Source organism: Chiloscyllium plagiosum, chromosome 1 (assembly GCF_004010195.1).
Source record: "Chiloscyllium plagiosum isolate BGI_BamShark_2017 chromosome 1, ASM401019v2, whole genome shotgun sequence".
Classification (NCBI taxonomy): Eukaryota; Metazoa; Chordata; class Chondrichthyes; order Orectolobiformes; family Hemiscylliidae; genus Chiloscyllium; species Chiloscyllium plagiosum.
The window spans coordinates 106687914-106702407 of NC_057710.1; the positions used below are offsets into that span (position 1 = coordinate 106687914).

At 39.7% G+C, this 14494-nt stretch overlaps 1 protein-coding gene across 3 annotated transcripts in view; it reads right to left on the reverse strand.

Annotated features, from left to right (window-relative positions):
- Nucleotides 1-14494, reverse strand: part of tbc1d19 (TBC1 domain family, member 19) — a 141044-nt gene that overhangs the window by 14021 nt on the left and 112529 nt on the right. For 2 of the 3 annotated variants that reach the window (XM_043693542.1, XM_043693551.1), the window contains one exon: nt 8956-9065. In XM_043693542.1, the coding sequence (XP_043549477.1) occupies nt 8956-9065 (110 nt within the window). Of the gene's footprint in view, nt 1-7449; nt 8166-8955; nt 9066-14494 lie in introns of those variants that run through there. The other variant, XM_043693561.1, reaches the window with a different exon arrangement.

Consider the following 14494-nt stretch of genomic DNA (forward strand, 5'->3'; position numbering starts at 1 on the left):
GGCAGCATCTATGGAGAGAAATCACAGCCAACCGTTTGGGTCGAGTGACCCTTCTTCAAAACTCCTCAGAATAATTTGGATCTGGTGATGTGTAATCAGACAGTTTAATAAATGATGCCAGAGTAAAAGATCTCAGAGGAAACACTGAAAATAACATGGTAGAATTTAGCATTCAGTTTGAGAGGGAAGAACTTGAGTTGGAAACAACCCGCTTTAAAAAGGAAAATTACAAGGCAATGAGGGCAGAGCTGGCTGGAGTGGACTGTGAAAGGAGTTTAGCAACAAGACGACTGGGGAAAAGTATTTAAGTAAATAGTTTATGGTACACTGCAAAGATATATCCTAGTGAGGAACAAGGATTCTAGGAAAGGGACAAGACTACCACGGTTAAGCAGAGAAGTTAAAGAAAACATCATATTCAAAGAAAATACATAGAATAAAATGGGGCCTTTATAGAATATGGCAAAGATCAGTGATCAATGGATTTGGGAAAGTTTTGAAAACTAACAGAAGATGACAAAAAAAATAATAAAAAGGGAGAAAATAAATTTTGAGGGTAAACTTGCAAGTAATATTAAAACAAACAAATGGCACACCAGATTATTTCGAGAGGGTGGTGCTGGAAAAGCGTAGCAGGTCAGTCAGTATCTAAGGAGCAGGAGAATTGACATTTCAGGCAAAAGCCCTTCATCAGGAATCAGATTTCAGGCAAAAGTCCTTCACCAGACCCATATCCCACTCCGCCCCCCACAACTCCTCCACATTCCTGATGAATAGCTTATGCCCGAAATAGAGACCCTCCTGCTCCTCAGATGCTGCCTGACCTGCTGTGCTTTTCCAGCACCACACTCTCGACTCAAATCTCCAGCATCTGCAGTCCTCACTTTCACCATACCAGGTTATTTCCATGTATGAACAATTCAAAGCAGAATTTAGGGTGGCATGGTGGCTCAGTGGTTAGCACTGCTGCCTCATAGCACCAGAGACCCAGGTTCAACTCCAGCCTCTGTGTGGAGTTTGCACGTTGTCTGCTCGGGTTTCCTCCAAGTGCTCCAGTTTCCTCCCACATTTCAAAGATGTGCAGGTTAGGAGAATTGGCTGTGCAAAATTGCCCATAGTGTTCAGGGATGTGTAGGTTAGGCACATTGGTCAGAGGTAAATGTAGAGTAATGGGGAACGGGTTTGGGTGGTGTACTCTTCAGAGGGTCAGTGTGGATTTGTTGGGCCAAAGGGCTGTTTTCATACTGTAGGGATTCTATTCTATTCAGAGAGTGCTGGGACCAAAATTTGTAGTCCACACATCAGGTTAGTACATAAGGTTCACATGCAGATTTTGTAACCTAAGGTGTCCTTCACTTGTACTGTGTGGGCATCCATTTAACGCTATTTCAATTTGCAGGGCCTCACATCACATGAAAATCCCTCTTAGAATGAAATGTTTCGAAGTGTGGTGGCTGCTGTTTTCACCTCCATTGCACACTCAACCTCTCAGCCTAATGACAGCCCCAAAAACAATCACAGAGTCACACAGCACGTAAAAAGACCCTTCAGTCCAACTTGTCTTGCATACTACATACCCCAAACTTAACTAATCCAATTTGTCTGCATTTAGTCCATATCCATCTAAACCTTTCCAATCCATGTAGCACCCCAATGTCTTTTAAATCTTGTATTTGTACCTGCCTCTACCAATTCCTCTAGCAGCTCATTTCATTAAACGCAGCATTATTGGTGCGAAAAAGTTGCCCCTTTCACCCCCAACTTCTAGCTTTCGATTCCTCTACTTTGAGATGTATAAGTTCACATCTCAGCTTTCAGCACTCCGAGAGAAAAGTCCCAGCCTATCCAGCCTCTCTTTATAACTCCCTCCAGTCCAAATCAACAGATTTGCTTTTGGTTGTCCTCCCTATCAACCCCCACTTGGCTTTGATCTTCCCCATATTCCTACCCCAACCTATTTAATTAACTGTTCATCTGCCGTACTCTTCTCCTGAGTCTTGGACATACTGCATTGACATTCCAGACATAGTAATACACCATTTTCCCATCAAAGCCAGAGTTGTACTGATTGTTGATCACCTACGTCCCGCATTACTCCTTTCCCTCCCACGCTTTATCATCTCCCTCCCTTATATGTTGAATTGACCTTTTCACAACTGTTATCCTCTCTGAATCCCAGCATGCTGCCTCCAATATCCTGGCTTCCCTACCAAAGTAGTGGCACCTTATAACTACCCCTTGTAAATTTTAATGGGCAAATCCCCAGGATTCACTGCAATCCACTCTCTTGACTAATTTAGATGGATAGCCCTTACTGATGAGGGACCAGACCCCAGACAGATCACTTTGTAACTCCCCAAGTGACTTACTCTGACTCCTTAGACCGTCTGAATTGTCCTTACAGGGCTCTCAACAGCCAACCCCCTGGACTGTTATGAGATGGGCACCCTGACCACTCCAAGCTGTTGATTGACCAGGTCTAAGCCCTGGACCGATACTGGTGTTGCCCTAGACTTACTATGCTGTGAGTCCCCAACTCAAGGCTGTCTCTTATTTAGACTGAGTTCTACTCCGCTTAGACTCTGAGACATAGCCATTTGGTTGATGTGTATGCAATGTGCCACGTACTAATCAGAAAGGCAAAACTTAACTGTCATAAGTATTCAAGTTCAGGCTGAAATGTCAAAGCATAAATAAGGCATCCAAGCAGACACAAGAGTAACTACTAAGAGAGCAAGTGTAGAGGCAGTTTTAAAAATTCATTTGTGGGATGTGGGCATTGCTGGCCAGCCAGTATTTATCGCCTCTTGCTAGTTGCCCTTGAGAAGGTAGTAGTGAGCTGCCTTCTTGAATCTCTGCAGTCCATCTGCTGTAGGTTGACCCATAATGCCATTCGGGAGGGAATTCCCAGGATTTTCACTCAGCAACAATGAAGGAATGGCGATAAATTTACAAGTCAGGATTGTGAGTAGCTTAAAGGGGAACTTGCATGCATCTGCTGCCCTTGTCCTTCAGGATGGTCATGAGTTTGGAATGTGCAGTTTGAGGATCTCTGGTGAATTTCTGCAATGCATGTTGCAGATAGTACACAATGCTGCTACTCAGCATCGGTAGTGCAGGGAGTGAATACTTGTGGATGTGGTGCCAATCAAATGGGCTGCTTTGGCCTGGATAGCGGTAAGTTTCTCGGTGTGAATTTGTTCAGTGAGCTGCAAGGTTCAGTTTCAGATGTTTCGTCACCATACTTGGTAACTTCAACAGTGAGCCTCCAGTGAAGTGCCAGTGATATGTCGTGCTTTCTATTCATGTGTTTATGTTTCTTTTGGGTGTTTGGTGATGTCATTTCAGGTTCTCTTTGTCAGAGGTTGATAGATGGTGTGCAAATCGATGTATTTGTTGATAGAGTTCTGGTTGGAATGCCATTCTTCTAGGAATTCTCATGCGTGTCTCTGTTTGGCTTTTCCCAGGATGGATGTGTTGGCCCAGTCAAAGTGGTGTCCTTCCTCGTCTGTACATAAGGATAAGTCTGTACATTAGTGATATGAGTCATGTCTTTTGTGGCTAGTTTTCTGCCTGTTTGTCCAATGTAGTGTTTGTTACAGTCCTTGCAAGATACAGTAGAACCTCAATTATCCAAATGAGACGGGCAGAGAGTATTTTGTTTGGATAAGTGATCATTCGGATAATCAATCTAATCGTAAACAAGCAGTAATTTATGAGTGCCAGTTATTGAACATTTCTCGGTTATACGGCAATGCATGCCATAATGGTGTTTAATTGATAAATGAATGCTGAGTTGCTTAATGCCGTTTTTAACGGGACCTTGAGATCTTGCATGGATAATCCGTAATTCAGATAATTGATGTTCGGATAATCGAGGTTGCACTGTATTTTATAAATTAATTTTGTTTTCCTTGTTGTCTGTATAGGTTCTTTTAAGTTCATTAGCAGCTGTTTAAGTGTATAGGTGGGTTTGTGGGTTACCATGATGCCAAGAGGTCTGAGTAGTCTGGTAGTCATTTCAGAGATGTTTTTGATGTCAGTTAAAGTGGCTAGGGTTTCTGTGTGCTTTTTGTCTGTTTGTTTAGGTTAGTTGCTGAGAAATCAGTGGGCTGTGTTTACTGGGGACCCATTCTTCTTGAAAGCACTTTTAGGTGACTTTGTTCACTGTTTGAAGTTCCTCTGTGCTTCAGTGTGTGGTGGCTCATTGAAATAATGTCCTATGCAGCACTGTTTGTGGGTGTTGGGATGATTGCTTCTGAGTTGAGCATTTGGTCCGTATGTGTTGTTTTCCTGTAGACACTGGTTTGAAGTTCCCCACTGATAGTTCACTCTACTGTGACATCTAGGAATGGCAGTTTGTTGTTGTTTTCTTCCTTTTTTGTGAATTTTATGCCAGTAAAGATATTATTGATGGCCTTGAAGGTTTCCCCTAATTCGTTTCATTTAGTGATGACAAAGTTGTCATCCACATAGCGGAACCAAAGTTTGTGTTGGATAGTTGGGACAGCTGTTTGTTCAAGTCTCTGCATTACTACTTCTGCTAGGAACCCTGATATCGGTGATCCCATGGGTGTTCTGTTGATTTGCTTGTAGGTCTTGTTATTGAAAGTGAAGTGGGTGATGAGTCATAGGTCTACTAGTTTGACAATGTTGTCTTGCTGACGAAGTTGGTGGTGCCTGGTGTTTGTGTCTTTGGTTCTTCTAGTAGTGTAGTCAGTGTTTCTTTGCCAGATTGATGTTGATGGATGTGAACAGGGCTGTTACATCAAAGGAGACCATTATTTCGTCCTTTTCTATCTTGGTATCTTTGATTGTGTTCAGGAGTTTGTGGATGGAGTGAATGGAATGGCGTGAGTCGTCTACTAAGCATTTTAGTCTTTTGTGGAGTTCCTTGGCAACTGTATAGGTTGATGTTCCAGGTAGTGAGACTATGGGTCTGAGAGGGGCTTCTGGTTTGTGAATATTGGGTAGTCCGTAGAAACGTGGTTTGTTGGAACCGTCTGGTTTTACTTTTTGGAAGTTTATCTTGTTTAATTCTCCTGATTTCTTAAGTTTTGTGAGTAAGTGTGAGATTCGGTTCCCTAGTTGTGGGGTCAGGTCTATCGCCACCAGTTGCTAAGTGTCAGTATTTGCAAGCAGTGCATTCGCTTTCTTGTAGAAGTCTGATTTGTTTAAAATGACAGTCAAGCGTCCTTTGCCTACAGGTAGGATTACAATGTTTTTGTCTTTTTTGAGTCCTTCTAGTGCTTTCTTTTCTTGTGTATTGAGTGTGTTTCCTTCCTTTTTCCTACTTAATGTTGGTGCAACTGTTGGTCTGATAGTTTGCTGGGTTTCCTCTGTGAGTTCATTGTCTTTCGGTGTTGTTTCTTAGGCTGCTAAGAAATCCTTTTTGTTTGCGTCTCTGAAGTTGTAATTTAATCCTCTTACTAAGACTACTCAGACCTCTTGGCATCATGATAGCCCACCAACACACCAACACACTAAAACAACAGCTAATGAACTTAAAAGACTCTAGAAAGACAACAAGCAAAACAAACGTTATTTACAAAATATGTTGCAAGGACTGTAAAAATACATATAGCAAACAAGCAGAAAACTAGCCACCAGGATACATGAACATCAACTAGCCACAAAAATACATGATCCACTATCACTAGTATCCTTATATACAGACGAGAAAGGACACCACTTTGACAAGGCCAATACATCCATCCTAGGACAAGCCAAACAGAGACACGCATGAGAATTCCTAGAAGAATGGCATTCCAACCGGAACTCTATCAACAAACACATCGATTTGGACCCCATCTACCAATCTCTGAGAAAAAGAACCGGAAATGGCAACACCAAACACCCAAAGAAACCTAAACACACTAATAGAAAGCGCAACATAACACCAACACTTCACCAGAGGCTCACTGATGAAGTTACCTAGTATGGTGACGAACATCTGAAACCAAACCTTCCAGCTCAGTGAGCAAACTCACACCTAGAACCTCAACCTGAGCTACAAATCTATTCAAAACTCGCTAGTGTTAAGCTTTTTTGAGTGTTGTTGGAGCTGCACCCATCCAAGCAAGTGAGGAGTATTCCATCACTCTTGACTTGTGCCTTGTAGATAATGGACAGGCTTTGGGGAACAGGAGGTGAGTTACTCGCCCAGTATTCCTAGCTTCTGACCTGCTCTTGTAGTCATTGTGTTTACGTGGTGAGTCCAGTTGAGTTTCTGGTCAATCGTAATGACCAGGATTTTGAAAGCGGGGAATGTAGTGATTGTAACACCGTTGAAATTCAAAAGGCAATGGTTAGATTGTCTCTTATTGACGATGGTGATAGCCTGGCCTTTGTGTGGCAGGAATAGTACTTGCCACTTGTCAGTCCAAGCCTAGAAATTGTCCAGATCTTGTTGCACTTAAACATGGACACCTTCTGTATCTGAGATGTTGCGAATGGTGCTTAACATTGTGCAATCATCAGTGAACATCCCACTTTTGACAGAGAGATGGTTATTGATGAAACAGCTGAAGATGGTTGGGCCTCGGACACTATACCGAGGAACTCCAGCAGAGATGTTCTGGAGCTGAGATGACTCAACTTCAATAACCATCACCATTTTTCTATGTGCCTGACATGATACCAACGGAGTGTTTGCTCCCTGATACCCATTCATTCCAGTTTTGCTAGGGCTCCTTGATTTCCACACTCTGTCAATTGCAGCCTTGATTTCATCTCACCTCTAGAGTTCAGTTCTTTTGTCAATGTTTGAACCAAAGCTGTAATGAGGTAAGGAGCTAAGTGGCAGAACCTAAACTGGGCGTCACTGAGCTGGTTATTGCTGAGCAGGAGCTGCTTGAAAGCACTATTGATGACACCTTCCATCACTTTACTAATGATCAAGAGTAGACTAATTGTCCAGGTTGGATTTGTTCTGCTTTTTATGTACAGGACATCCCTGGGCAATTTTCTACATTGTTGGATAGATGCCAGTATTGTAACTGTACTGGAACAGCTTGACTATGGGAATGGCATGTTCTGGAGCACAAGTCTTCAGTACTGCAGCCGGAACGTTATCGTGGCCTGTAGCCTTTACAGTATCTCGTGTCTCAAACTGTTCTTGAAATCAGGTAAAGTGAATCGAATTTACTGAAGACTGATATCTGTATTGTTGGGAACCACTGAAGGAGGCTGAGATGTACCTTATATGCACATTGGCCAGATATAAGACTGGTGCTTATGTTTGCACACAATGTATCCTGGCAGCAGAATTACAATGGAAGTGCAACAATGAAATGCAGAACTGTATTCTAAGGGAGCTGGAGATGTGCCATGAGGGTGTGGTGAGGCTGGTATGTCTGCAATGTCAATGTCTATGATTTGTGATAACTTGAAGCTATTGCAACAACATTCATTGCTACTAAGTGAAACAACTCAGATGTTGTGAGCAATTACAAGTTTAATATTAAGTCAAGAAAGTGAGGTAATTCTGTTAATCTATAAATCATTAGTGCAGCTCCACTTAAAATACTGCCTGCTACTGAAGGATATTGCAGCTACTGAAACATATATAAGAGGGAAATCAGGATAACTGAAGAATTGAAGGAATTAGATTATGATGCACTATTACGTAAATTAGGCTGGTTGACACATGAAGAAAAAATTATTTGATTGCTGTTTTTAGAATTCCAGAAGAACTAGAAAATGCAAACCATAACAAGCTGTTCTACTGTGTCTAGAATGGTACAGCAAGGGAGCACAAATACACGTGAAAGGGGCAACTATGGAACTATTCTGCACAGACACTGTGGGGAATTCTAACCCCACAAGAATGATTGGACTTGTAGCACATCTGGAGTTATAACTTTAAACTCAGGCCAGCATATCCCCTTTCATTTTTAACAGAGAATATTGGACAATAAATTTGTTCTCAGAAGGAAGGCCAATCACCAAATGTTTTTAATGAAATCACATCCTTTCACCTTAACTCGATTTTTATTTTTAATTAGTGCCAGCAAGGTTCAGGAAACCTGGCAGATTATATAGAGCACCTTGCTGGACTAGGAGAAACTACAGTGTTTCATTCAGGCCAAAAAGCTGAACTTGAACTCTTCACAGATCTTGTCATCTATCAACCCAACTCTACTGGCCCGTGGTCGACTCTGGAACTGAGAGAGAAGAAAATGCAAAGCATGAACTGCTGTTAATTTAAGCAGGATATCTGAAAAACCCTTGACTTCTAAGTTTGTCATCAATACAATAGAAATTTAAAGTCATAATTAGTCAACAATTCCATTATTGTCGTAATAGGAAATGACCAAAATGATAAAAAGCAAATTACATGACTTATTTTGCTCAGCAATTCCTATGTGAATTCGATGATAATTTACATGCAATTTACATGTTGATTTCCACCACCTAAATAGGAATATAGCTAAAATTATGGATTAGCAAAACAGAATAAATTAATTTGATTTCTGAAGCTTCAAAGAAACAGCGTAGTAAACAGGAGACTCTCCAGTTTTATTTTTCAGGTTATTTGAACTCCAAGATTTGGATTTAGTAATCTTGTTTATTTTGATTAGATAAATAATGTGCAGATTAATGGTTTATTGTTCAGACGAGGAATGAAACTGGTGGCCAGTTATGTCACCTTCTTCAGTTTTTTGAAATCGAATCAAATAATTATCCTATAGATTTGCTATCGATGGTTTTACTTCGCTCTTTTCATTCTTCATTTAAATGCTGGTTGAAGATAAAATCAGCTAAGAGTACAGTTTGTGGGTGCTGCGTTTAATAAAAAATACACAAGGGAACAAAGAAACAATATATTATTTACAATTGAGGGCTAATACATTTTCATTGGTAGAAATCAAATTCTGCTGAATGAATGCATAAACCTTTAAGAAAAATAAGGAATAACGCCTTAGTGAATTTTCAACCCTTCACAGAACTTACTGAGGAATGAGATGAGATGCAATGAAGCCTGAAGAAATAACGCACATACATCTCTCGGAAAACTTGGTAGAGTTTGGATGGCTCGTGGTAGAGAAAACAGAGTGGAGCAACTACAAGTAAGCAGGACATAACAAATAAAATCCAGGATTGCACAAAATAGATCATATATTTAATATCATACTGACCACAGCTAATGTTCTTTTACAATCTATGATTATATCCTCAATTTGGAGGCATCATGTTAAATGGAAGAAAAAATACAGAGAAACCAGGTGCAAACAGCACTCAAAACTTTGTTCAGTTTTCCAAAATGAAACTATGCTTCAACTTTTCATTTAAGCTTATTGCATTACCACAAATGTTAAATTATCCATGATCCATTGTTTTAGAATTTTTTTCCCATGATATATTGATAGGCACTGAGTAACCTGTTGCAGTTTTACTAATACAGCTAAAAATTGGTCATCAAAATTCTGCAAGTAATCAGATTTTAATAAACTAGAAGTCTTTAAATAACAATGCAGATCTACTTACTTACATGTTAGTGTCTAATATCAGTTTCTTGGCTAAACAAATGCGTTTTTTTTTGGTAAGATGTCTTTTAAAGTCCAAAATGTGAAAAAAGGCTTAATTTTAAGAATCTTCTTAATGATCCACGAATGAACATGGAGAAAGTGAGGACTACATATGCTGGGGAACAGAGTCGAAGAGTGTGGTTGCTGATGATTCCTGATGAAGGGCTTATGCCCGAAACATCGATTCTCCTACTCCTTGGATGCTGCCTGACCGGCTGTGCTTTTCCAGCACCACACTCTTCAACTCCACAAATAAACATGCCATATTCATTAATTTGATCTGAGGCACTACACAATCTTTTTTGGATGGGCTGACTTCTAGTAAAATGCTTTATTAAACAACTGTAAAAGATCATGGAAACTCAATTTAAGTTGCATGTAGCTTCTTTTGAAGTTGTGGTATTGCACAACCTTGGTCATTTATGGGCAAATCATGTTGAAAATGTTAGCATAACCTAGCAGAAACTTTATACCTGAATATTATAGCTTTGAGTATTACAACAAAAACCCACCAAGATAAAATCCAAGCTTCAGCAGTTTTCAAACTACTCCCTCACATCCTGTCCTGTCTTTTTCATAAGAGCAACTAAGTAAAATAAAAATAACAATACCAACAGGTTACCTACTTTGAAATATAGCAAGATTTATAGCTTAGGAGAATTCCTTCTAGCCCATTGTGTATGAGCTTTCCAAATTAACCAAACCTTTCAACTCATTGTTATGACATCTTAGTATCATAAGTATATATCTACTCTTTCTTTTCTAAATGCAGCGACAGCTTCAGACCTTTTAGTACAGATCTTTGGGGTATCCCATTAGTTACAGCCTGCCCACATGAGAATGACTGATTTATTGCTGCTCTGTTTTCTGTCTGATAGCCAATCAGTAATCTATGTCAGTACATTACTTCCAATATCATGTGCTTTAATTTTGCTAACCAACCCAACCTCTTTGGGGGATCTTATTAAGAGCCTTCTGAAAATCCAAATATTATATATCATCATCTCCCTTTCATCTGTTTTATTAGTACCATCTTGAAAAATACTCCAAGTTGTCAAATATGATTTTCCATTCATAAATGCCCAATCAGATTATTTTTATTCAAATGTCTATTTATTAAGTCCTTTATGATAGTTTCTAGCAATCTGCAATCCTTGATATAAGTTTAAAGGGTCTATAGTTCCCAATTCTTTTCTCCTTGCCCACGCCTTTAATAGTAGGGAGATATTTGCAAGCTTCAAACTGCAAGAATCATTGGAATTTCGGAAGATGATTATTTATGCATTGACTCTCTCTGTAGCCACATCTTTCAACCTCTGTGAAGTGGACTATCAGATCTCAGGGATTTATTAACTTTCATCCCCATTAATTTTTCCAGTGCAATATTTTTTAACTGGTATTAGAAAGCATTTGATGCAGTGCCACATAGTGGTAGCTTAGCAAATTTGAAATGTTTTGGATGAATTTGCGAATCCAAATTTGTAGATGATACTTTTTAAACTAGGGAGAATCGCATATGGTGAGGATGACGCTGAGCAATTTCAGGGATATATTGACAAGTTGGCCAAATGGGCAGCCACCTGGCAGGTGAATTTCAATGCAGAGAAATGTGTGATAATGCATTTTGGTAGAAGATACATGGACAGACATATAGGCTCAATGGTACAACTTCGAGGGGAGTATAGTAGAAGAACAACATTGGAGTTCACGTGCACAATCCTCTCAGCGTGGCCAGGCAAGTTGAAACAATTGTTAAAGCGGCTAATCGGATCCTGGGGTTTATTAAAAGAGACATAGAGTATAAAATCAAGGAAATTATACAATACCTCCACAAATCAGACTTTATTTGGAGTATTGAGTTCAGTTCTGGGCACCTTATTTAAGAAAAGATATTAATGTCCTGGAGAGAGTTATTGCTTCTTGCCATAGAAACACTCAACTGATCCATTTACTATGGAATACTCTATAACTATTGCTCTTCTTCTTTCTACCCCACCATACATGCTTAGTGCTGTGAACTTGTCTCTGGCTGTACTCCCCTGAGGCACCACTGCCTTCACTAATTTGAAAATGAAATACTAATGGCAAGCATGATAGGGTCAGGGATCTCCTGAACTCCTTGCCTGGTTTTGTCAGACTACCAATTCTCCTGTTCAGGAATCTACAGCACAAAATACATCTAAAAACAAGTGAATAATTTTAAACTGATTAAAGTTAGAAATAGGGTTTCTGAGCATGGTAGAATATCTGGGAGACTATACGGGAGGTTCGTGCATCAGATGAAGCTTACTAGAATGTTATTCAGAATGAGAAATTTTCCATGCAAGGAAGGATTAGAAAAATTGGGCTTATTCTCTTTGGAGCAGTGAAGATTATCACGTGACCTTATTTAGGCGTTCAAAATTATGAACAATTTTGACAGGGTAAGAAAGGATGTTCTGTTTCCACTAGTTGGTATATCAGTAACTAGGGAGTCACAATTTCAAGTTTGCCAGCAAGAGTACTAGGAGTGAGCTGACTTCTTTGCTCAGAGAATTATTAGGATTTGGAAAGCGCTGGCTGGGAGAATGATAGTGGCAGATCTCATATGAGCTTTCAAAAGAGAGGCTGGATATATATTTGAAAGTGATGAATTTAGAGGCCTGCAGAGATAAGGCTGGAGGATGGGACTAGTGAAGTAGCACTTTCGGGAGCCAGTGCAGACACAATGGGTCAAATGCGCTCCTTTGGTACTATACATTCTATGATTAATTTCTTTCAAGTCATCAATCTCCCTAGTCATTTGGATCTCAAATTCTGGAAGATTTCTTGTATCTTTCTCATAACAAACAAAAAGTAATCATTTAGCTTTTCTGACAGTTCTCTACTCCCCAACATAAATTATCCTGACTTTCCTCTTAATGGACCCACATTTTAGGCTAATGTTTCATTTTTATTTATCTGAAGCAGCTTTCACAAGGCATTATTATGCTTTTCCTTTCCTTATCAGCTTCTTGGGTCTCCTTTGCTGTATTCCAAAAACTTCCCAATCCTCAGCTTTATTACTATTGCCGGTCATTTTATGAGCCTTTTCTTTTAAATTTACAAAATACTAAACTTCCTTTGTCAACTATAGGCCTTTTTTTGACTTTTTGCACCTTGAAAGAATTATTGTTGCTGGAAGCCATGTAACAGTTCTTCAACGACTGTCCATTGCCTGAGTATAATCACGCCTTTTAACATATTTCCCCAATCTAGATGAAGCAGCCTGTGCGGTATTCTTTAATAATTTTCCACAATAAAATTTAATACCCTTATTTAAGATTGAACTACTTCACTTTCAATAATAATGTAAACATTTTACCATATTGTGGTCATTCATCCTGAAAAGGTCCTTTCACAACTAGATTATTAATTAGCCATTTTCATCACATGTTATTACATCTAGAATAGCCTTCCTCTAGTCAGCTCTTCAACATGCTATTTGAGAAAACCATTCCTAAGACACTCTAGAAACCGGTCCTCCACAGCTTTAGTGCTCATTTGGTTTACCAAATGCAGATCAAAGTCACCCATGATAACCATGTTGTAAATGTTACAAGTTTCTCTCATCTACTGAATAATGCAATGTCTCACACTACACTATTTGGTGGACTATAAATAACTCCGACCAATATCTACTGCCCCTTGCTGTTTCTTAGTTTTACCCAGATTCCATTCATTTTTCTTCCATTCTGAGATCCTCCCATATTAAGAGTCCAATCCCATCTTGTATTATCAGCACCACTGCACTCCTTTTCCTCGTCTTTTCTAAATATCAAATATTCTTGAATATTCAGTTGTCAGTGCTAATCACCCATGCTGCCCATATTTCTGAAATAACAATTATATCATAATCATTTATCTTTATTTGTGTCTTTAGAATACCTATCTTGTTGCAAATGCTGCATGCATTCTGGTAGCATGTCCTTAACTTTGACTTTCAGACATAACTTCACATTCGAGATATACTTAATGCTCAGCTTCATTTCGACAGTTTTATAAACTCCCCAGCATCTTTTCAACTTCCTGTTACCAACTTTCCTTTCCTTCGAATTTTGGTTACCCCTCAGATTCCCACATCCCTGACAAGCTAGTTTAAACAAACCCCAACAGCATAAGCAAATTTCCTTGTGAGAACATCAGTCCTAGCCTGTTAAGATGTAACCCGTACAGCTTGTATTGATCCTACCAAGCCAAAAACTGGTCCTGATGTCTCAGAATTCTGATGCCCTCCCTCCTATGCTAGTTCTCAAGCAAGTGTTCAATCAGTTGATCCTCCTGTTCTTGCACTCACTAGCATGCAGCAAGGGAGCAATCCAGAGATTACTATCTTTGTTAACTCCCTGAAATCTATTCTAAAGACCTAATTTCTATTTCTATCTAGGTTGCTGGTACAAATGTGAACAACGCCTGCTGGCTGATCCTCCTCCTCTTGAAGGATGCCATAGAGTTCTCGAGTCATACAGCACGGGAACAGACCCTGTGGTCCAACTCACCCATGCCTGTTTTCCAAAACTGAACTAGTCCCATTTCCCTACGTTTGGCCCATGTCCCTCTAAAACTTTCCTATTCGTGCACTTCTCCACATGCCTTTTAAATGCTGTAACTGTACCGGCATCTACCACCTCCTCTGGCAGTTCATTCCACACACAAACCACTGTCTGTGTGAAACAGTTGTCCCTCGGGTCCCTTTTAAATCTTTCCCCTCTCATCTTAAAACTATGCCCTCTAATTTTAAATTCAGGGAAAATACCTTTTCTATTCACCATATCTATGCCACTCATTCTTTTATAAAGCTCTATAAGGTCACCCTTCAGGGAAAACAGTCCTAGCCTATCCAGCCTCTCCTTAATACTTAAACACTCCAGTCCCGGTAACATTCTTGTAAATCTTTTCTGCACCCTTTCCAATTTAATAGTATCTTTCCTATAGCACAGCGACCA